General features: G+C 44.3%; 1 protein-coding gene across 1 annotated transcript in view; it reads left to right on the plus strand.

Moving 5' to 3' along the window:
- The window catches only part of anks1b (ankyrin repeat and sterile alpha motif domain containing 1B), a 295,647-nt gene that overhangs the window by 106,228 nt on the left and 164,955 nt on the right, over positions 1 to 24,464 (plus strand). The window contains 5 exon segments of the mRNA XM_083758106.1: positions 964 to 1,039; positions 4,529 to 4,630; positions 13,051 to 13,176; positions 15,371 to 15,561; positions 20,112 to 20,264. Coding sequence (XP_083614232.1) covers positions 964 to 1,039; positions 4,529 to 4,630; positions 13,051 to 13,176; positions 15,371 to 15,561; positions 20,112 to 20,264 — 648 coding nt within the window.

Consider the following 24,464-nt stretch of genomic DNA (forward strand, 5'->3'; position numbering starts at 1 on the left):
TCATGTATTTGTTATCTTGTTTAAAACAAGGGTTCGGTTTAGGGTTAGGTTTTGGCACCGTTTTACTGAGGTTAAGGTTAGGAATAAGGTAAGGTTAAAGCAGAGGTCTCGAGTTACTGGGTAGTTTATAATGGCTGAGAGGCGTAGTGAGACACGACGCATAGCGGAGGGTCTCCGACCCTTTCAGCCATTATCAAATACCTGGTAAGCTGGGACCTCTTGTGGCTTATTGCTTTTCTAAAACTGTTACAAACATTTAGCAATATTAACCTCAAAACTATTTTCAACCTAATTCACAAAAGTAGCTACGGTATACACTTTGCGCCCACCAGAGCGAGCCACACTTCCTTGTTTTTACTCAGACAGGGAATAGGAGGCGCTTGATGTTTTCACAAGGCCGCCCGGAGACACACATTCACAGTCATATGAGCGCGGGCGGTGCTTAGACGCCCGCATGGCCAGTGTTTGTAAGGCAATCAAGTGCTCCCCTTCCCCAGTTCAGCTACAGAGCTGCGGGATCAATGAAGCTGGGAATGATATAAAGAGATTGAAGGTGTGGATCGTGAGATTTACCATGGCGACCAGCCAATCAGAATCAAGCATTGGGACTAAACGTTTAACACACTGACTGCGGAACTGCTGGAGTTTTCCACTAACCTTTGAAGACTCACCCACTATTGTATGTCGCTCCATTGCACCGATGATACGATGATATGATTCCGCTGGGTGGTGACGCAGTGTATATCATCAAGTGTGTATCCAATATGGTGGCTGGCTAATCTCCTGCTGTCTTCAATCCACTCGATGTCTCCTCCCAGTCATTCTCTTTGGTGTCTGCTCTGACTTTTCATGATGATAATGATGATGATGTTAACATTCTTCTTCTCCCCTCTCTTCTGCCCCTCTCTCTCTCTCTCTCTCTCTCTCTCTCTCTCTCTCTCTCCCCCCTCTCTCTCCCTCCAGACAGAGAATGGCAGTTCCCTCCATGAAGCTGCTCTCTATGGGAAGATGGATGTAATTCGCCTCCTGCTGGACTCGGGTACGGCTTCGATCTCCTCCCAGAGGGAACACAACAGATACATTTTCCCACAGCAGCAGCAGTAGCACCAGTTTATATTATTTATGTGATCCGTTTGCTACAGTATGTGTTCGCAGAACATTCATAATGTTTTCCCTTTCCCATCGTTGACCCTCTCTGAGCTACACACACACACACACACACACACACACACACACACACACCCACACCCACGTTATCGCCGCTGACAGCTGGGTGAAAACATTGCATGTCCAAAACGGTTTCTTTTCAGGAAATCACAGTTTATAAAACCAAATATAGAACCAGCATCTTGAGAAAGCCTGGAGGGCTTTTTTTTCTTAATACTTTTCATTGGTTACATATTTAAAATAAAATGAAGAGAAAAAGGGATGTCTGCACACTGCTCCCAGTCCTCTCTTTATTTTAACCAACAAAAATGTTTCGCCCCTCCGGGCTTTCTCAAGTTGAGAAAGCCTGGTTCTATATTTGGTTAAAATACAGAGAGGACTGGGAACATAATTGTCTGTGGACAATCCTTATTTTTCTTCATTATGATAATTTTTGGGTCCAGCATTGTATTTAAGAGCTGTGGGGATGTGCATATCTTTATTTTATTTTTTATTTTTTTACATGCATCATTTTAGCCATGTTTGCGTGACACTCAAAAATGAATATTTATGCAGGTACAATGTTTCTTCCCGACAGCAACATTGCACACACACACACACACACACACACATGATAACTGCGTGGCTCTCTGTCCCACGTTGATGATCTCATCAGTGTTGACAGCAGGTCGGAGGGTCACTGTGATAAACTGCAACCGCATGATGTCATAATCAATCACGCGCACCGGGAGGCTGAGTGTGTGTATGTGTGCACTGTGCGTGCGTACGTGTGTCTGTGTGCTTGTATTTCTCAACCTGTGAGAAGGACCAAATGTCCTCACAACACAAGTATATTGAAATTTGAGAAATAGACACAGAAAAATGCAGATACTGGTAAGTTTACAATTAGAAACACATCCACGATGGGGATAGTGTTAGGATTAAGCATTTAGAGTTTAGGTTTAGGTGATAATTTATTTTCCCTATTTTCTAAAAATTGCTGATCTAAAAATAATGAAGGCTATTTTCAGCTATATTCAATGCTAGTCTAATTTGTTGATGTGCTCACAAGTATATTAATACAAACGTGCGTTTGTTTGCGTGCATCCAGACGCAGCGCACACACGCACGCACACACACACACACACACACACACACACACACACACACACACACACACACACACATCCTCCCCACTGGTATCCACGCAAACTAAAATTATGCAATATAGGACCCCGGCAGCAAACGTCTGCTCGGTCATGAAACTGTTTCTCACTGACATGCAATACTGCAGTAAAAAATTCTGTCTATAACTCACAGTTTCTCAAAGACAGGACGGTAAAATAAAATGGCATTGATGTGCAATGTGAGAACACGATTGCTATCCTGAAAAATAATCCATTGCATTTCCTCACAAACTGTGGAACGTCAGGCCGTAGGCCGATTTTGCAATGCCTTCTAAACCAGACAGTATAGTTTTCGTGTCAAGGACCCCCACATTTTTTATTTGAGATGTTTTAACAATGTCGAAAAATAGCAGATGTACAAGCTCAAATCGATGGAGATATTGATGGATACTTTTTAAACCAGTATCACAAATGGTAACTTCTATAGATTGAGATTCTGAATGAATGTCCATCCCTGGAGTCTGAAGTACACGGCCTTCCATACGCACCCCCACCCCACTTCCTGTTTCCTCTCTCTCTCAACCCGGAGGACTTCCTGTGGCCGCTCGTGACCCGGCATTTATTTTTATGCCACATCAACACAGGCCTGATGTTCTGGACTCTGTGTCCTACCCATTGTCAACCAAATACTGTACTGCCCAAGGAGACAGCCGAGGGTGTGTGGGAATATCAACATCCACTTAATAAGAAAATAAGGACGTCAGGTCTCGGTTATCAAACCGGCGATGTGAGCAAAACAAACAAATCTGAGGCATGAGTCTGTTGATCTGTCATTTCGTGAAGAAATTAAATGTAAAAAAAAGATCAAAGAAATTCCATAAGACACATGTTTTAAGAAGCCGATCTACAAGCTCATAATGCGGTTGTGAAGCAACTCGTTGTGAGCTTGCAGATCTGCTATTTTCACTAGTTTGGGTCCCGGGGAAAAGTCACAGCAGGTTACTGTGAGTATAGTATAGTTGGACTTGATTTCCAGGACCGGTCCCGGTTTTCTGTCCTACCAGACCTTGTTCCTTTTAAGTTGTTCCAACACTTGTCAATCATCATGCTCCCCCAGCTCTGATAGGCTATCCAGCAGCGTGGTGATTGATGATTGCTCAGCCACACGTGTGTGTGTGTGTGTGTGTGTGTATGTGCACGTGTGTATGCGTGCGCGTGCTTATTACTATCCATGTGGGGAGCAGAGAACCCCACAAGGATACACATGTCAACATTGACCTTGTGGGGACATCCTACTGGTCTGGGACACCACAGTCATTTCCATGGCTATAATGTTGCGTTCACACGGCCAGATGCAAAGAGACAGTCTACCATTCATTGTGAATGGAAGCTAGCGACATGAAGCTACGAAGCACATCCGACGTTTGTAGCTAGGGATGGAGCTCGATACCTGGAAAAAAAAACCTGATAACAAGCTTATTGAGTACCCGTTATCAATAAGTATCGATGTATATGATGTCATGTTTAAACAACAATCAAGACAAGAGGCGATCAAGAAATATATCTAATCACCCATGCTGGCACAAACATGTCGGTCTAAAAGTGTATTGATACCTGCCAACCAGCGCTGTCCAGGTAAACAAAATTACACTTTTAAAGCGATGGTACACATATTTACCAGTTACAGTAACAGCTTCTTCAATATTATTTTCCAAAAGTAAAAAAGGTCACTTGCCTTCCGTCTGTTAGGAAAGTATTTGAAAGCCATAGTAAAAGATACTGGTTCTGTTCAGAATAAAAAATTGTCGTCTTCTGTCTTTCCACAAAATAATAGAAAATGCTCGATAAGAACCCGGCTCGATAAGCCTGATCAATGAGGTGCTCGTTATGAATACAATTGAACGAGCTCCATCCCTATTTGTAGCTGCTGCAAAAGTTACGCTACAAATTGAAGCTTTGGGTTCAACTTCCAGGCGCAAAGCTACAAAAGATACATATTGAATTGTTGTTGTTTTTTTGTTATCACAGAATTTCATAGGTCCCCACATTCGGCGACACTGAAACATAGAAACGGAGTAGATGTGTTTAGAATGTATCTTCACAAAAAGTCTCACTCATTCACTTCACACACATTAAAACACAGAGGGCAGAGGAAACCATGCAAGGCACCAACTTGCTTCGACATTAACTGTGTGTGTGTGTGTGTGTGTGTGTGTGTGTGTGTGTGTCTGTGTGTCTGTGTGTCTGTGTGTCAGGTATTGATATCAACCTGACAGACTACCAGGGGAGAACAGCTTTGGAGATTCTGAGAGAACATCCCGCACAGAAGTCTCAGCAAATCACAGCTCTTATCCAAGGTAAATGACACACATTCATTCTTAAATTAATGCCCTATACTTGATAATACTACATGTCCAGAAATGTTACATTTCAGGACTCAAATTCTAAAGTAGCAAGGTTGAATGCTTTCTCTCTCTCTCACTCTCTCACTCTCTCTCTCTCTCTCTCTCTCTCTCTCTCTCTCCCGTTTATACAGCGGATGTGAGGCTGATTGATAAACCCCTTTTTCCAGGAAGTTTATCTTCCAATGGGAAACAATGGGAGCTCATGTGTGTGTGTGTGTGTGTGTGTGTGCGTGTAGTACATTCCAACTCTACCTCAGCTTATTGCCATTATCCGCGTTGCTCGCGCAACCATCCGACGTCCTTCTGCGTTGGTTTCACTGCCATCGTTGAACGGGGTGTATCGCATTGGAATCAGTGAGCGCGACGGTTATCGATGACCACCTCGCCGCTGACCACAGCTCAACCAATGGCCGGGGGCGTGGGCGGTGTGGCTGCCTTATATTCCAACCGAAGCGCAGCTTTGTTTTTACTGAAGGATCGTACTTGATGGGATAATAAGACTGACTTTTTTCGGAGACAGAGCAAGCGAGGGAGGAAGGCCGCTATTAGGTAAGACAGAGTGAGTGTTCCTGAAGGGAGAGATTGGGGGACGGGGTAACGACCTCAGGAGGTATTGGAACTGAAAGCGTTTCGAAAGTGTTTTTTGAAGAATAACAGCGGCGGTATAGCTTGGCTCGTGTCACGGCTCAGAGCAGATGAGGACATGGCAATGGAAGACGGAGAGCAGGTCTCATCTTCCACCCCGTTGGGACCACCAGTGGGCTGGTGTTTACTCCATCAGGATGGTTTAGAGTCACAAAACCGATACCTCAACTGTCCTCAAGTGTCCTTTGAGGGGCACTCGCCTCTCCTATGCCCAGCTTTGATTTGAGCGATGATTTGATTGGCTGAGCAAAGTTAGTTACATTGATGATAAAAAGTGAGGGCAGAAAAGTGAAGACTGAAAAGTGAGTATGCAAATTGTGATTGGCCAGAATGAGATGATGTAATGAGGATAAGAGCGCCCCTTACTTCACGGTTCACACAAGTGTGATTTTCAGAAAGACATCAGGAAACAGTCCTGCTTTTTTGCCTTTTCTGCCTTTATTGATAGATTAACAGTAGGCTGATAGGAAATGGGGAGAGAGATGTCGGGATCGCAACCTTCATGCTTAAACAACTTTGTTGTTCGACAAATAGCAGCCGATCTACAAGCCCATACACAGCTTGTAGATATGCTATTTTGGCCGAACATTTGCTGAATGTTTTCCTGTCATGATGACTAGAATAGGGATGTACGGTTGTAGTTCATTGATGGCTTCACTCTGTGGAGCCACAGACGGTGACTTTGACCTTGAAGATCTAAGCTGGAGAATCTAGATGCAAATGTCGAGCCAGTGTTTGGCCAATGACAGCCAGATAAAACAGTTGTTTAACCCTTTAACTGGTGAGGAGTAGGAGGCGCCCGGCCAGGAGTCAACCCACAGTGCCTAGTCGCTCCACGTGCCGGATGTCCCGCCCAGTACCAGATGGCCCGTCCCGTACCGGCAGAGTAGTTCTGCAGCAGCGGATTGTGTGTCCCTGGTTTTTCCCTAATGGGACTGATCGAGGGTAGCTACTGGGGCATAAGTCGGGACTGGATCACCCCGGCTGGGTCACCTGGGTGAGGGGTATGATGTTCAAGAGACCCGAAACCCCGATGACCTTGGGATACATCACTGAGGTGCATCCTTGCAAAGTTGTACTTTTACAAAATGTTGCATCCTGGACTTTTACTTGTAGCAGAGTATTTCTACATTGCAGTATTGATACTTTGACTTAAGTAATACATTTACTTAAGTTTTTCCACCACTGGTTTTAGTGCTGTGTGGCAAACACATTGCAGCGGAGCTGAGCTATTTACGCCTCCTTCAAATGAAAGCCATGCATGCACATCACCGTTTTGATGTGGGAGAACCCTCATTCATGATGTTCATGCTCACATGTTGAATGTTCAGTGTGGATATAATGCTGTGGAGAGACAACAGTTCAGTCCCACTGAGCAACAGTCGGCTAAACTGGTCTAGAATTAGATTAGATTCAGGTTTTTTTTAAAGGGATTGTGACATTAAAAAAAAGTTGTTGTAATTCTTCTTAATAATTTTTTGGTTTTCTGAGCTCAATTGCACCTGGGGTTTTCTGGCTCAAACAAGTGCTCTGATTTTCCTGCGGTTTGTGATGTCACAGCCTGGACATCCCATTATGTCAATAGGGTTTGCCAGCAGATGTCACTGTTTTTACTGTTTTCATTACAGCTCAAAACAGACAATTGGGTGTAATTGAGGTCATAAAACATAAATGTAAACGTCTTTATATACAATGTCTATATTTTAGCCATTTTGTAAACGTCTAGCCTATATATAGCTGTTGAAATGTCTCTAATCTAAGCCTAGACCTCTAAAACGTTCATTTTTAGACCAGTTATAACCCATTTTTAAAACGGCCATTTAGACGTATTGGGCTGAAAAATCGTTCTCCATCCTTTCTGTCTAGTTGTCCGTGTGTATCGTCGGTCAAACTGTAAGATTAGTTTTGAAATTGCTTTTTTCCCCCCCTCGTCCCAAGGCTCATGAATTTGTTGGGACAGATTGTAAAGCACTTTAAAAGGAATTGATTTGCAGAGCCTATAAAGGCCGTTTTGGTCAAGATGATAACCCTTTGCTTTGTAAAGTTCCACAGCTGATGATCCACAGCTTTAACATATCAAATTCTACTTACGGTAGAATCACAAAGCTCGAGGCATTTTTTCTGTCACTGTGTTGTTGTCGGAGTTTAACAGACTCCAAGCCACCATTGACTCCAGCACTCTGGCCACGAAGAAGGCCACGAAGAAGACCCTGTGAATTGGCCTCGGCCATTTCGGTGTCGCCTAATCTAGCACTAGAAACGTTAATATGCTAACCGGGAGGCCATGATCTTGAGCTTCTAAAGGGTGAGGGCGCTTTGGAATGGGGGGTCAGATCAACATATCCGCCTGGGTGACAGCAGACTGCTGGGCGAGCGCTGGCGCTTTGGCATGGTGGGTCAGATCAACATATAGAATGAATTCTGTACTGGCCATATATGGAGCGTGTCTCGAGTGTACAGGATTTGATGAGTTCAGATCAACATATGGAATGTCAGAAAAGGTCAGCTCCATATATGGAGAGCTAAGGGTGGCAGCGGGGGCAGTGTCTCGAGTGTAGAGGGTTTGATGTAGTGGAGTAGAAGTAAGTACTGAAAATTGGAAATATGCCTCTAAAGTAAAAGTACCTCAAAATTGTACTGTAATTGTGTGTGTGTGTGTGTGTGTGTGTGTGTGTGTGTGTGTGTGTGTGTGTGGTACAGTGGAGCCTCCTCCTGATGAGTAGTAGTAATGGAATGAAGAGTGACGCTTCACTCATCTGCTGTAAATCTTAAACGCATCCTCCATAACAACAGGGGAAGAACCCCCACGGCTGCCAATGACAGCACTGCTGCTGGGTGTGTGTGTGTGTGTGTGTGTGTGTGTGTGTGTGTGAGAGTGTGTGTGTCCGAGTTTCTCCTCTGCAACAGGAAATGGCATGCAGCTGATCCATTCACTACCCCACAGCTGTGTCCTCTCTCTTTGCCTCTCCCTCTGTCTCAGTCTCTCTATCTCTCTCTCTCTCTCTCTCTCTCGCACGTACGCACGCACACACGCATGCACAGATAGGACGGTTCTCTCCCTCTCCTTTCTTTGTCCCCGTTACAGTTCAAGTCTCTCCAATTCCAGCTCTCATTTCCTGACGTGGGGTTCAGATATGAGATGGAATGTGTGTTTCAAGTTGCCTGTGGAACGAAACTGTCGCTGAGACTGAGAGAGTGATTCCATGCTCTGGTTTTAGAGGAGATGAAAAGGACGACAGAATATGACCGGGGTGGCTAATATGTCCTCGTTTGGTGTCGCTTTCCCTTTGCATTGAACACGTTGTGCATATAGTTTTGGTGTGGAATAATTATGCGCCTCGTGACTCGTATACATTACAGTATATAACTCACAGCAGTGATTTTAATTTGCTCCGTCGCTTGAATCCAAACATCGTCTCGTTGCAATTAAACCGACCAGAGACTGTCGCAACAACAGACACGCAGAAATTAGTCTGAAGCGCAGCGCTCTCACATATCCCATTAGTTAGACAGCCAACCGTCAGATCTGAAATCTGAAGCATCAATTAAGCGCCACACTACATTTTTGGCCTGTTTACGCATAATTATAAGCTCCCTCTCTATGATTTCAGCCTGACTTTAATGTCTGTGATTTAGTGGCTGTGGAACGGCTACTATAGCGTCCCTGTGGCTATCCAAATACCGCGTTCTATCTTTATCTCTCCACGGGGTGGCCTCAATCGCCAATAACTACGTCTTGACTTCTTCTGTCATCTGTCACTCCATCTCTCTCTCTCTCTCTCTCTCTCTCTCTCTCTCTCTCTCTCTCTCTCTCTCTCTCTCTCTCTCGATCCCGTTCGTCCTCAGCAGCATGTCTCTGCTCATGCCTCGCCTCGTTAAATCATGTATAACTATGGGCCTTTGGATCTTATGTACCCATTGATTATACAGAAACGGATAGTTTTTTTGGCTTCACGACCACAGATTATAACATTGGGACTAGCGACCGGGCCTCGTAATCACTTCGGGACCAAAACGGTTGCTTGAAAAGGTGCAATCTGGGCAGTACTCTGGTTCTGGTTCCGGAGGCGACGACCGCGGGTCCAGGAATGTACAGTCAACAACAGTCAACTGGTTAACACACACAGCGCACGGCGAGTGAGCACACAGACACAACAAGAATGGCCAGGACGTTGATGGCGACCATTAGAGAAGAGAAAGACGGCCCATTGTTACAGATGGAGTGCCGTGATTCTTTTCCACCCTAAAACATGATCATCAGGTATTATAATTATATATCTGATCTGAATCCATCTGAACTGAAGCCGCACCCACAGCTGTAGACGCTCTTAATCCAGAGCTACTTACATTAAGCAAACCAAATGAACGGATCCATTTGTACACTGGAGTAAAGGAATTTGCTGTACAATATAATGTTAATATAGAGACACCTGCACCAGTACTGAAATCCCTTGTCTGTTGCTAAGACTCGCTTTGAGGAAAACAACATTTTCTATCTTCAGAACTCGATTTTTTATCTGCCTGGGGGCGTTTGCCACGTTACGTTAGAAAGCCTCGACTTGAATGATTTGTAAACATAGTTTTCCAATATGAAGGAGAGGCTGTTTTTACTCCAGCAAATGTAAGATAACTATTAAGAATCTTTTTTTTTTACAAGCGATTCAGTTTGTCAGCATGTTTTGGGTGAAATGGAAAGTGTCTTTGGGTTGCACAGTGCAACAGAGCCCCAGCTGGCTCATCTGTAACCACTTAAGAGCTTGGTGACAGCCAAAGTGTAATCTGACCTCTCTCTCTCTCTCTCTCTCTCTCTCTCTCTCTCTCCCTCTCCCTCTCCCTCTCTCTCTGTACAAAATAATATTGGCATGGTCAGAATGCCGAGACTCTCCTCTTTCCAACAGCGTTCATAAGCTGCTCTTTACGACATCTTGGCCGACTCCAGCCGAGAAGGTCACATACTGTACAAATATAGTATGTACGTATAGCCTATACCTATAGCATACTGTGTATATTGTGTCTTGCACTGCTTTAATAGCACTCCAAGGTTCTTTTGTATCACGTGTGCCAACATGTTACTGTACTTTACAGGAATATATCCTATTTTCAGTATACTTTTACTTCTACTCCAGTACTGTACATGTCAACTCAACATCAACTCATTGATGTAATTTTTATTGTTAACCTATTTCTACCATAATATCGCAATTTTCATTCAACTTTGACCCCTCTGTCACATGGAATGTTTTTTCACCCAGTGTCAATTGTCTATTGCAATCCTGGGCGCTACACTCACTCCGCCAACCTGGGGAGAGCAACGGACTGACCTCATTCCTTCAATGCATGAGGAGTCCAAGCCGCTTCTTTTCACCTGACAGGGTAGAGTTTCCCCGTTTAGACGTAGCACGTGGAAGGAACACGTTATTCCGACCAGTTCCTTTCCCCTCCATCAGGCGCCCCGGCTGACCAAGGGAGGCAGTTTAGAGACCAGGATTACTGCATGACACGGAGAGAACATGCAAACTCCACACAGAAAGGCCCTTTTGCCAACCCCACCTTGGGTATGGGCGCTGATGACACGGAGGAGAGAACACGCCCCCAGTGTGGACCTTCTAGCTGTGAGGCGACGGCACTACCGACTGTGGCACCGGCGTGCCCCCCATGGAACCATTGTTTGGGATAGGGATCTCAGACCCATAGTTCCATGTGACAGATAGAGGTTGAATGAAAGTTGAATGAAAGTTACTCCACATGGTAGAAATATAGGTCAACAATACAAATGATGCTAGTTTTGTGGATTAATTTATTGTTTATGAGTGACCCCCGGTGCCCCCCACCAAATAACCGGAACTACTTAATTTTCGCCAAAACCAAACCAGAACTCCCACCACGGGACTCAGACAATCAATGAATACCTTTGCAACCACTATATGGCAAGTAATTCCTACAGCTTTAAGTCCAACAATCCAAACTAACTAACTAACCTTTAAAGCTGTGGATCATCAGCTGTGGAACTATAAAGCAAAGGGTTATCATCTTTACCAAAACTGCATTTATAGGCTTTTAAAGTGCTTTACAATCTATTCCAACAAATTCATGAGCCGTGGGACGAGGTGAAAGAAAAAAGCAATTTCAAAACTAATCTTACAGTTTGACCGACGATACGCATGAACACCTAGACAGAAAGGATAAAGAAGGATAAACAACATGCAGCACAGTGCTCAGGCTCAACTTTGTTTTCTTTGGAAATAATAAATGCATAAAATAAAAACACACACACACACACCGACGGACCGACCAATTCCAGAACATCCGCTAAGGTCCAATTATCTGTTGAAATGCTTGGCAGTCAACACGGAAAACTCAGATGACATGACACTGAACTGTTGTCTCCACAGCATTAGATACTGTCCCCATTCAACATGATGTGACCATGAACATCACATGAATGACGCTTCTCACACTACACATCAAAATGCTGATTTACAAGAAGTACAAGTACTGTAATTTTGAGGTATTTGTAGTTTACTTGAGTATTTAAATTTTCAGAACATTTACTTCTATCTCAGATCGAAATATTGTACTTTTACTTTTAGATTTGTATTATTACAAAACATGTTACAAGTAAATGTCCGGAATGCAACATTTACTTGAGTAAAAGTACAAAAGTATTGGTATCAAAATGGACTTGAAGTACCAAAAAGTAGAAACTATTCAAATGTATAACAATATTTTTTAAATATATTTAGAAAATTGCCGATCACAAATTTGAGCTTGCAGATCTGCTATTTTCAAATGGCCGAAATCTCTCTCTCTCTCTCTCTCTCTCTCTCTCTCTCTGACATGTGCAGTCGTAGATGGCTGCACTTCCTAATTACACACACACACACACACACACACACACCTGACATTTACAACGTTTCTCATTAGTACTGTACAGGTTTTCGTGCGTGTGTGCGTGTGTGTATCAGTTGACCGCATACAGTCCATTGCTCTCTCTCTCCATTCACCTCTAATGCACATCACCTGTTAAGGTGAAGTTATTTTGCAGTCGCCACGCGCTTCTGCGCAGTGTGCTGCTACAGTGGTGTGTGTGTGTGTGTGTGTGTGTGTGTGTGTGTGTGTGTGTGTGTGTGTGTGTGTGTGTGTGTGTGTGTGTGTGTGTGTGTGTGTGTGTGTGTGTGTGTGTGTGTGTGTGTGTGTGTGTGTGTGTGTGTGTGTGTGTGTGTGTCTACGCACGGCACAGTGTGCTGCTACATCTAGCCTATACATATTGATCTATAGTAAAATGGCTTCTCACATTTACTGTAGTCACAGTCCTTCTCTTTGTCCTCTTTCCCTTTCTCTCTCTCTCTCTCTCTCTCTCTCTCTCTCTTCCCCCCTTTGTCTCTCTCTCACTCTTTGTCTCTCTCTCCCTCTCTCTACCCCCCCCTCTCTCTCTCTCTCTCTCTCTCTCTCTCGTTTTGCTCATGCAGCTCGTTAACTGCCACCTTGACTGTTCTGAATTCCTTCTCTCTCTCCGTCTCTCTCTATTCTGCTCATTTCCTCGTTCGATCTTCCCTCTCCCCCTTCCACTTATCGCCTGTGCTCGTCCATTTTCACACCACACTCGCACACACACATGCCCACACATGCGTGCAGCCGCGCACACACACACACACACACACACACACACACGCACACGCACACGCACACGCACACACGCTCATCTCTGTCTGTCTCTGTGTCCCCAGAATACATGATGGAGGACATGGACAGTGGTGGTCGTGCGGTTGACGAGCCCATTCGCCGATGTCCCGTTCCTGCACCTCGAACCTCGGTCCCCTCGCCCTGCCCCTCCCCCTCCCTCAGACACAAGAGTGAGTGCATGCACACACACACACACACACACACACACACACACACACACCCCTGTGTGCTCGACCAAATGCATCCGACGGCCAGCATAACCCATTAAAGACCTGGAACACATCTGTGTCACCTTATAGCTTTTATGTAAAGAAGGAAAACGATATGCACATCCCAGTTTCAGAATACAGTGCTGGACCCAAAAAAATTACTGAATGAAGAAAAAAGTGGAATGTTATAGTTCTGCTCCACATCTTTTTTATTTCAACCTAAATACAACAACGTTTCGCCCCTCCGGGCTTTCTCAAGACCTTATAGCTACCTTTTAACCACTTTTAACCGTTATTTTAAACTTTAGCTGTTGGAAAAATAGCAGATCTACAAGCACGACACGCTGTGCCGTGCTATGAGCTTGTAGATTTGCTATTTAGAAGAAAAGAATCGTGAACGTATATATGTATATATTCTTCCACAGCGAACGTCTTAACTTAAATCTTTGCTTCTGGGGCGTCCCTGGAACAAGATATTTTGAGATTGGGGTTGGCGGCAAAATAAGTAACGTTTTGGGGCTCCTTGACATGAAATGGTTTGAGAACCACTGATATTGAAGCATCCAGAAACCTTGTGATTTCGAAGACATTAAAGAATCTGGTCTCAGCCAGGGCTACCAAAACAAAGCCCTCTGCTGCTGATCTGCACAAGGTGAACAAAAGCTCCCCTAGTGGCGAGGAAATTATTACTATTTACTACCACTGCAGCTCAAAGATCCTGCTATTTGTCCCAAAGTGACAAAAAGAAATGCTGCTATTTGTTTCAAAAAAGCTTTATACCCTGTATAATATAACGACACAATGTGACACAGCTGTTTACAAAATGCTGTAAGCCCTCCGACTATATGTACTTTCCCCATTTTCAGCTGTTTTTATTAGATTTTGACACTTGCTTTGGCAATGTAAACCTATGTTTTCCCATGCTCCTTTGAATTGAATTGAATTGAGGGCCAGTACTCACTGTTTCCTTGACCAACACTGCCCCCTGTGGCCCACAGTGCACATTGCGACGTGCTGCTGCTGATCCATTCGACCTGCCACTGTGACTGTCTGTCAGCACACATCCCATAATAATCACCTCCGTCACCATGGAGACCGACGGAGGGAGGGAGGGAAGAAGTGATCAACGCATGCCTGAACACGTGCGTGCGTGCGTGTGTGCATGCTAGTCAACGACTTGCTGACTTGCTCACACCACAGTTTTGGCCGTGTTTGCTAGTGAGATATCGACCACATGAGCTGGAGAGTGGAATCCAATTCCAATTAACTCTAACCCCTGTACAGTCTAGTAGTAGGTTATTTGTGTGTGTGTGTGTGTGTGTGTGTGTGTGTGTGTGTGTGTGTGTGTGTGTGTGTGTGTGTGTGTGTGTGTGTGTGTGTGTGTGTGTGTGTGTGTGTGTGTGTGTGTGTGTGTGTGTGTGTGTGTGTGATGGGGAAAGTGGGGTCGAGAGACAGAGGGTTCCTTTTGTTGGAATTCCTTCCTCCTCTTCATCCCTCTTCAGTTGTGCTGCAGAGTCATTTGTCCGTCCTTAGTCCATTGAGATATGAGACCAGATTCTACAAACTTCTAAAACACGACAGTTCTCTGAAAAACCTCATATAAAACTATTTCATGTCAAGGACCCTAAAAATGATATGCCACCCGGAAATATGGCTATCATGTTAATCCTTTTGTCAGTATGTAAAACTGCTGTGATAAACCATGTGTTATGACTCGAGTGTATGTGACCCAAGTGCACAGCAAGGAAGGGGGGGGGGGATGAAGGGCACAGAGCACCTACTGTACAGCACACAGATGTGAAGTCGATGGGGGGGCGAGGCGTAACACCATGTCCGAGACAAATAAAACGAACTAACATTTTCCAAAAAATTCTGTAATGGTTCATGTGGTTAAAACCTAAAGTGCGTTAATGCATTCCAGGCTACTGAGTGGCAAAAAACAAGTGGGCTTTGACAGCCCATTACATCCAAACAGAAAAGTCCTATGTGATTGTATTAAACTACGCTAAACTCTGCCACTTTGCCACTCACTTCGCCACTCCAGATGACGCGGTGACAGGCAAGCTGTCCAAACTCCTCCATGACATTTCAATTCCGGACTTTTCCGTTATTTCTATATCGCAGTTTTGACCTTGAGTACTTTTTCCACGTCCAGATGACGCGGTGACGGGCGAGTTGTCCAAACTGCTCCATGACATCAAGAAGTGCAGAGACCGGGACTACTCGTTCGAGGAGCTCTGCCAGACCATCTCGTCTCACTCCATGGACAGCTTCGGCAGCGGACGCACGTCGACGGACGACGACCGCAGCGAGCGCTCCAACGGCACGCTGACCCGTGTCGGCAAGGTACTGCACGCACGCACACGTATGCACACAGGCATGCAGGCAGGCACACGTACGCACACAGGCACGTAGGCACGCAGGCAGGCAAGATGGCAGGCAGGCGTGCACGCACACGTACGTACACAGGCACGCAGGCAGGCACGCAGGCAGGCAGGCACCCAAACACGGTGAAATAGCATGCTTTGTCAATTCCGTACATATCCTCCGTCACAGAGAGGATCATTTCAGTGGAATATGTACGGATTTTGGGGTTTTCTTGGTGTGTATCCATTGCTTTATTTCATTTCAGTTATGGTTTTACATGATTATATACATTTTACTTTGTACTTTTTTTTTTTTTTTACATAATCCATAACAGAAAAGAAAAGGAGCAAGAACGCCTCGCAATGAGCTTGTAGTTCGTCTATTTCCACAACATTTACCTGTCGTGCTAAATGTAATGCCTACAATTCCAAGTGCTTGTCAGTGTGTTGGGGGTCTCAGTTCAAATATGATTACATTAATACAAATAATCAATTAATAATGATTATAATTTTCAGTCCTATAATAATAATCTAATAAAGTAATAATAATAATCTAATAAATCAGAAATTATTAAAACGTTTTTTTAAATAATGGCCCAAAATGTACAGTATTTTTCTACTGTCTATTAAACATGGAACAAAGTCATGGAAGGAAGCTATGTTGAAAGGGAAACATATGTATGAAAATGTAATTCAGGTTGGTTAATATTTTTCTCATAAATTGTATGTACAGTCCACTAGTATGTGAAATGTGTGTGACGAGACATCACCAGTAGTGTAATGGTAGTTTGTGTAATTCACCACAAGGGGGCACTGTCAGCCAGAGATATTTCACCAAGCCTTGAATAAACAAATCAAGTGCCCACTTGTTGCTCATGCACACTTGATTTAATCTCTCGTTCAGAGTGACTCATTAATCATTCTCTAGTATTTAATGTTTGTGCAGTGGTGGAAAAAACACTCAATTGTAGAACTACTCTGTTACAAGTAGAAGTCCCGTGTTCAAAATGTTTCGGCATCAAAATGTACTCAAGTGCTAAAAGTGAAAGTACGTCTCACTGCGACTCATTGTGAGCTTGTAGATCTGCTATTTTCAAATGACCGAAATGTATATAGGGTTGAAGTGGTCAATGGATGGTTTTCTAATCAAAATTAAAATCTCCAAAGTAACTATTAACTAACGTTTTCAAATTATTGTAGCGGAGTAAAAGTAGACATTTTGGCTCTGAGATGTAGTGGAGTAGAAGTAAAAGTATTTGAAGGTGGAAATACTCAAGTAAAGTACAAATACCTCAGAATGTACTTTACGTTACTTTCCAGCACTGTGTTTGTGTGGCATTGGTCATGCCAGCTTGCACTGGAACACAGTGTTAGACATGTATAATTTTAATCACTCGTAACTTCATTCTCACACCATCACTCACACACATACACACACACACACACACACACACACGCGCGCGTAGATCGGCATTTATTTTGTCTGTCAATCAATGTGTCGAGCAAGACACTTATCCTCTCATAGAATGAGTGTCCTTGGGCAAGACACTGAACCCCACATTGTCTCCAATGAGTCGGTCGGTGTGAGCTCGCCACCATTGGTGTGTGAATGTGGGAAGTGAGGACGCTGGCGTCGACTGTTCGCCGCTTCACCTCCCAATGTATGAATAAATGATTGAATCATTGTAAAGCGCTTTGAGCACTTGGAGAAGCGCTATAAAAATGCAATTCATTAACCAGATGGACCCTTATAGATCTTTAACTCTTGTGAGTGTAAAATTAAACCAAATAATTTCACGCTCAAGAGTAAAATTATTGTTAAACATCTGCATTCGTTTAATTTACAAGTAGTCTACATACATACATACATACTGTTATTTTGATCAATTGTTATTTGCCTGTTTTCTCTCATAGTGGACACAATCTCATCCTACAGAAAAATAATAATGTTTTGGGCTAAAATTCCATCAAATGGTGGTCCGTGGCTCAAATTCCCAATAAATAATGGACATTGATATGAAAAGTGTTGAAAACCACGGACATACCTGACAAAATCGCCGGGATTATTACGTTTATTTTTGGAACACAGTGCTGATTCGATGCCAAGATTTGCATATGGGATTTCCAATACACACACGCACACACAGAGCTAAAGTAATTGAGTTGTTCCAAGCGGTACACACACACGCACAGTCGCGCACACGCACACGTACACACAGAGCTAAAGTCATTGAGTTGTTCCAAGCGACACACGCACACGCACACGTACACACAGAGCTAAAGTAATTGAGTTGTTCCAAGCGACACACGCACACGCACACGTACACACAGAGCTAAAGTAATTGAGTTGTTCCAAGCGACACACGCACACGCACACGTACACACAGAGCTAAAGTAATTGAGTTGTTCCAAGCGACACACGCACACGCACACGTACACACAGAGCTAAAGTAATTGAGTTGTTCCAAGCCGTACAGTGGGTGGTTTTATCAGTTAGCAGCAGCGCAGTGTGACAGAGAGGCTTAAGAGCGTTTTCAATTCCACTGTCCAGGACCTGGAGAACAGGGGTCATTTATCACAGTGGCACGCACGCACGCACGCACAAGTTTGTTCTGGTATCCTTGTGGGCAACTCTTCCACAAAAAAAATACAATTTATACCTTGTCTGGGGGATTACCCCGACCCTAGCCTCGATACCCAGGCTTTCATTTCGTCTGCGCGAAAGATGAAAGCCTGGAAAAATCCGTGGGCTGAACCAGTCTAAAAGTGGGAGTCAACCCTTCCGGGTGGGCGTCGCTCTAAATGATGTGACGTAGCGCTGCACTAGGGGGGAGAGGAGGGGCCGGGGGTGACGGACAGATCGATGAGATCCAATCAGGGTGCGCGCATTTCTGAGGCGCGACCCGCCCCTCTAGACGAGAAATGTCTCTGTTTGGGTCAGGCTACCCCGACCCTAAACCTCACCTCTTGGCGAGAACCCCTTTTTGTGTTTTATCCCTTCAGGACGGGAACCCAGTTTTTGGGGTTCTTGTTGCTGTACAGTATATAGCAACATGACTTTTTTGAAATTTTCGAATAATCATCTGAAATTTGAATTTTTCAGAAAACTTAGGTCAGTATTTAGAAGGCATTTTTAGACGTCAGTCCTAAATGGGTTAAATGTCTAATCCTAAAAAAAAACGGGAAAAAAAGAAAGAAACTGAATCTTATAGCCTACCGTATAGTTGTATCCATAACTCTATAAATATTTTTTTGAAAATTGACCCTTTCTGTAACGTGGACGAGAACAAATTATGGTCCATTCTGAAAGGTATTCCTATCAAAGTGGGGTGTTTGGTCCCTGTGGACAGTACACAAAACCACACACACACGCACACACACACACAGATGCGCGCAATGATCAACAATTGTTCTTTGTTTCCAATATTGGATAAAATTCAAATATGAACAAACATGCCCTTAGCGTTGCAGACACTCAGAGCATATGCACATGCCTATTATGCAGTACACATACATTAAACATGCACACGCCTCTCCACTCAGGGTGTAATTATAACAATCCATCTCTCTGAAGAAGTATACCTATTTATATTCCATTACTGGCATTCTTCTCATTGTGGGTTCATGTGCTCTCCCTGGGGTGGAAAAAGTACTAAATTTTTTTACTTAAGTAGTAAAATAGCCGATCTACAAGCTCACAATGCGTCACATCGCTATTTTCAAATGTCTATAGGGCTGAAGTGGTTACTGTTTTGTAATGGTAATCAAAATCTACGTAAAGAAACTGGTCATATAATTGTAGTAGAGTAAACGTATAATATTTGCCTCTGAGATGTAGCCTAGTGGCGTAGAAGTAAAAGTACAGGGAATTGGAAATGCAGTACTCCAGTAAACTATATTAGTACTATATATTAAACTACGTAGTACTTGAGTAAATGTAGATACTGTATGTGACTGTGCATACATGTGGCACCATTAGCATGCTCTGCACCTCTCTCTCTCTCTCTCTCTCTCTCTCTCTCTCTCTCACACACACACACACACACACTGGGGTCTGCGTGGTGATTTCACAAATGCATGAATAAAACATCCACAGTCCGTATAACGGATAATGTCCGTCGATATACTGTTATTCACGCTCCCATGCCGCACTGACCCTGTCAGGCTACACTGCCCCTGCCAGGCTACACTGCCCCTGCCAGGCTACACTGCCCCTGTCAGGCCACACTGCCCCTGCCAGGCCACACTGCCCCTGTCAGGCCACACTGCCCCTGTCAGGCCACACTGCCCCTGTCAGGCTACACTGCCCCTGTCAGGCTACACTGCCCCTGTCAGGCTACACTGCCCCTGCCAGGCTACACTGCCCCTGTCAGGCTACACTGCCCCTGTCAGGCTACACTGCCCCTGTCAGGCTACACTGCCCCTGCCAGGCTACACTGCCCCTGTCAGGCTACACTGCCCCTGCCTTGCACGGTCAAAAGTTCCCAGGACTGTTTTAATAAGCTGCATGTGTTTCTCTCTCACCTGTAGCGGCCCACCCCGCCTCTAGGCCCCGCCCCCACCCCGCCTCTAGGCCCCGCCCCGGAGGAGGAGTCAGAGAGGAGCTGTGGCCCCGTGGGATTCTGGGAGGCGCTCACGCCCTGCAATGGCTGCCACAACCTCGGCTTCTCCAGCCCGTCCCAGGTACGCACACACACACACACACACACACACACACACACACACACACACACACACACACCACAACTAGAAGGTCCCGAGTTTGATTCCGCTGGGGGCATGTTCTCTCCTCTGCATCATGTTCTCTCCGTGCAGTAAACCACTGGTCTCTATATTGCCTCCCCTTGGCCAGCCAGGGTGCCTGATGGAGGGGAAAGGAACCGGTTGGAATAACCTGTTCCTTCCACACGCGATGTCCTACCAGGGAAACTCCCCCCTGTCAGGTGAAAAGAAGCGGATTTCTTACTCCTCATGCATTGAAGGAAGCAATAGCGTCCAGGATTTAGCCCTACAGCTTAGGCATTGGCACCAGGTGAAGAAAAAAAAACGGTTTACAAAAACACTGTGGGATAAAAATGTATAACATATAAAAAAAAATCACATCCGTGTGAACTGAGTGGTGCAACTCCCCCCCCACCCCCCCCCCCCCCCCCCCAATCTCTCATTAGCAGGCAACAGTGCAGCACAGCGCCCCTACTGGTACTCATTAAAGTCACATAGTCACGGACATTGCTGTTCCTTGGAGTGGTTTCACCACTCAAAAATAATTATTAAAGAGTTCAAATGAAACGGCTAGACAATGTGTCTGTGAGAATATATTTACACTGTGCAACACACGATTCGTAAACCTCCAGTAAAAGTGGTACTGGTACTGCTGCCCAGTAATCATCATCAATCATGCGCGTCATTTATAGATTGGTCATGGGAAGGACTGTACTTACAGTACGTACAGTACGGTACCCTATGTTCCATACAGGCCTACACATTAGCCACGTACATTACGTATAATACGCACACAATCCACACGTGCACACAAAGAGCAGTGAAATGATAGGTTAGTGTTCCAACCAGCCCTATACATTAGCCACGTACGTACAGTATACGCACACACTCTTCACACACACACACACACACACACACACACACACACACACACACACACACACACACACACACGGAGTGGTGAAATGAGAGGTTAGTGCATGCAGCCATTGTTCTTCTGAGTAGTAACTACTTTCTGCGGTTTCCGTGGGAACAGAAGGAGTGAGATTGGAGATTGAGCGGTGTGTGCGTGCGTGGCAGTATTTCCTTCCACGTCCTCCTTCGCCCTGTGATTAACTTTGCCCTGTGTTTACATAAGAAAGCAATATATGATTCAAAAGTTCTCAGTCACCACGACTGACTTCAGTCATTTGGATTTAAAGGTATATTCAGTGATTTCACTCAAAAAACCTTAGGTTTCGTTTTTGGCTGGGACCCAAGCCTTTCGTCCAATCAGGATAGAGAGTCAAAAACGAAACCTAAGGTTTTTTGACCCCCAGGGGTTAACTGGGGACAGGGAGGAACTCCTTATATGGTCAGCACACTCTATAGTAGAGAAGATTATCACAACAAAACAAAAAAATAAGTGATATTTGAATTAAGTGAAATCACTGAATATACCTTTAATAGAAGGCTGCCACAGTGCAAATGTAAACACAACCTAACAGGACTACAACTCGAAGTTATTATGGAGATATCTGTACATTTGTGTCTCGCTGCTTCCGGTTTATCGTTTCTGCTTGAGAGAGACCAGATCCAGGCAGGAGGAGGGGACTTGTCTGGCGGAGTCAGGTTAGGCCCCTATAAGAATTCTGAACAGGACCATGGACAACATGGACCTTGTTTACCTTGACCTTGAGTGCTGCGCTATGAACTTGTAGATCTGCTATTTTGGAAAGATCTTGAAAATGTGTTCAAATCTTTGAATATATATTATATATATTTCCACACTCACTCCCTAGGGCCATGAATTACTCTCGTAGAAAAATATTTTTTTGCTTGTACTGTAGATTGGCTATTTTTGCTATATTCGAGTTGAAATCTTGAAATCTTTTTTGCTATTTTTGAATTGGAACCCTGACATTTTTTTATGTCATTTCAAATGCCTTTAATTATACTTGTGTTGAGCATTGAGCTACTAATTTAGACTGAAGTAATTAAAGCGGGTCATGTTTGCATGTTGTGGAATTGTAACGGCTGAAACCAATATATCAGTATTCTGACATTAACCTGAGGGCCACATTAAGTGAAGGTGGGGGCCGCCAGTTATATTATATCAGTATTCTGACATTAACCTGAGGGCCACATTAAGTGAAGGTGGGGGCCGCCAGTTATATTATATCAGTATTCTGACATTAACCTGAGGGCCACATTAAGTGAAGGTGGGGGCCGCCAGTTGCCCACCCCTGGTTTAGAGAGAGAACTCTCCATCATGGTGATCTCCTGCACATGGCTTGTTTCTCTCCTCTGCTTCCACTGTCATCCTTCATCCCGTTCAACGGAGGAATAGAGCTTTCTTTTCTCCTTTTATAGCTGCAAACAGCTGTAGACCCCCTCCTGTGTGTGTGTGTGTGTGTGTGTGTGTGTGTGTGTGTGTGTGTGTGTGTGTGCGTGCGTGCGTGCGTGCGTGCGTGCGCGCGCGCAGCGCGTGCGAGACGAGCTTGTGCCAGCGATGGCTGACATTTACAACACAACACTCTTGTCTGTCGTGTGTGTTGCTGGCTTTAGACCTAGCTGGCACGACGCCTAGCATTAGCAGATTGCACCTGGATATTTGATTGTGTGTGTGTGTTAGAGAAGAGTGACGGGGGAAAGAAATAAGGAGTCTTTATGCTGTAGCATGTTATTATGAAATTAGCGCAGTGCTAATTTGGCGCCGTAATTATGAGCAAAGTCATTCAACTCCACTAAGGAGCTACTATCCACATTACCTCACTGCTGCTACACTGTCGTGAGTGTTTAGCCCATTCTGAACGGGCACCCATTTTGGTGTTGGCATCATGTCGTGCTTTAGCTATTGAAAAATAGCAGATCTACAAGCTCATATCGCGCCACCGAGTGGCGCGATACGAGCTTGTAGGTCTGCTATTTTTGAAAAAAATCGAAGAACGACTGACATTTCTAGAATCTGATCTCAGGTCAGAATGGGTTCATCAGACCAGTGTGTGTCCGGCGGAAACCTCGTATGAATCTGATCTCAGGTCAGAATGGGTTAGGGAGGTTTTAAATGTGTATTCCCATGCTTTCTGCACTTCTCCTAATGGGCTCTCGTAACATTCCGCCTTTTATTTTCATACTCTTTTTATTTCCCCCACCTGACTATCCTCTCTCTCAATTTCAATTCAAAGGAGCTTTATTGGCATGAGAAAATGGACAAGATAAAACGACAACATGAACGTGAAGAAAAGGCGGCGACCCGAGCACTCAAAAAGGTGTAAACATGAGTAGAGGGTCCTGCCCTGATGAAGACTCCTTTGCGAGTCGAAACATGTTGGCTTTTAAAACTTTTTATAATAAAGTACCTTGATTTTATTATTTTATATCCACCCTCTCCTCATTTTTACACCTTTTTGAGTGCTCGGATCGCCGCCTTTTCTTCACGTTCACTTTGTCGTTTTATCTTGCCATCGCCGCCTTTTCTTCAGTATTCCACTCCCACAGTTCTTTGAAGCACCTGTCTACTTTTAAACTTTTCTTGCACCTCCATCGAGCACCTGGTTGATTCTCTTCTTCAATCAAAATAAACGTGTAAACAGAGCTGTGTTACATTAACAGTTTGAGTAATACTATCTTGTGATAGTATTATCTCTCTCTCTCTCTCTCTCTCTCTCTCTTTTTATTTTTGCTTCTGTCTCCCTTCCTGTCTCCTTTTTTTAAAACTTAAATCTTTTCTGTGTTGATTCTGCATACTGTAGTTCATTCTCTCAGACATCCATCCATCCATCCTTCGACATTTACATGATAGACACGCATCTTCCAAGTGCTTGTAGATCGGTTGGATCGACATTAAGATTATATTTAGTGTGGAGCAAAAAAGAACGGGGGCCTAATGCAGAGCCCTGAGGAAATTGTTAAGTAAGTACAGTATGTAGGCCAGGAGGGGTTAAGAGAGGGATTAAGTATAGTTATAAGATTATGTTCAGATACTGGGATGTGTGCGTCAAGCGCATTCATTACCACAGTGACTTTCTGTGGTTGGTCCTGTTGCCTGACGCTCAACAGTATCGCTCAGTGGTTCTCAACCTGTGGGACGGGACCCCCAGGCGTCTCCCCACATGACAATTGAAGGACTTTTAAGAACTTTTTAATGGGCGTCAGGGGGTAGAGCGGCTGGTAGAACAG

Source organism: Protomyctophum parallelum (genome assembly GCF_964188405.1).
Source record: "Protomyctophum parallelum genome assembly, chromosome: 22".
In the NCBI taxonomy this organism is placed as follows: Eukaryota; Metazoa; Chordata; class Actinopteri; order Myctophiformes; family Myctophidae; genus Protomyctophum; species Protomyctophum parallelum.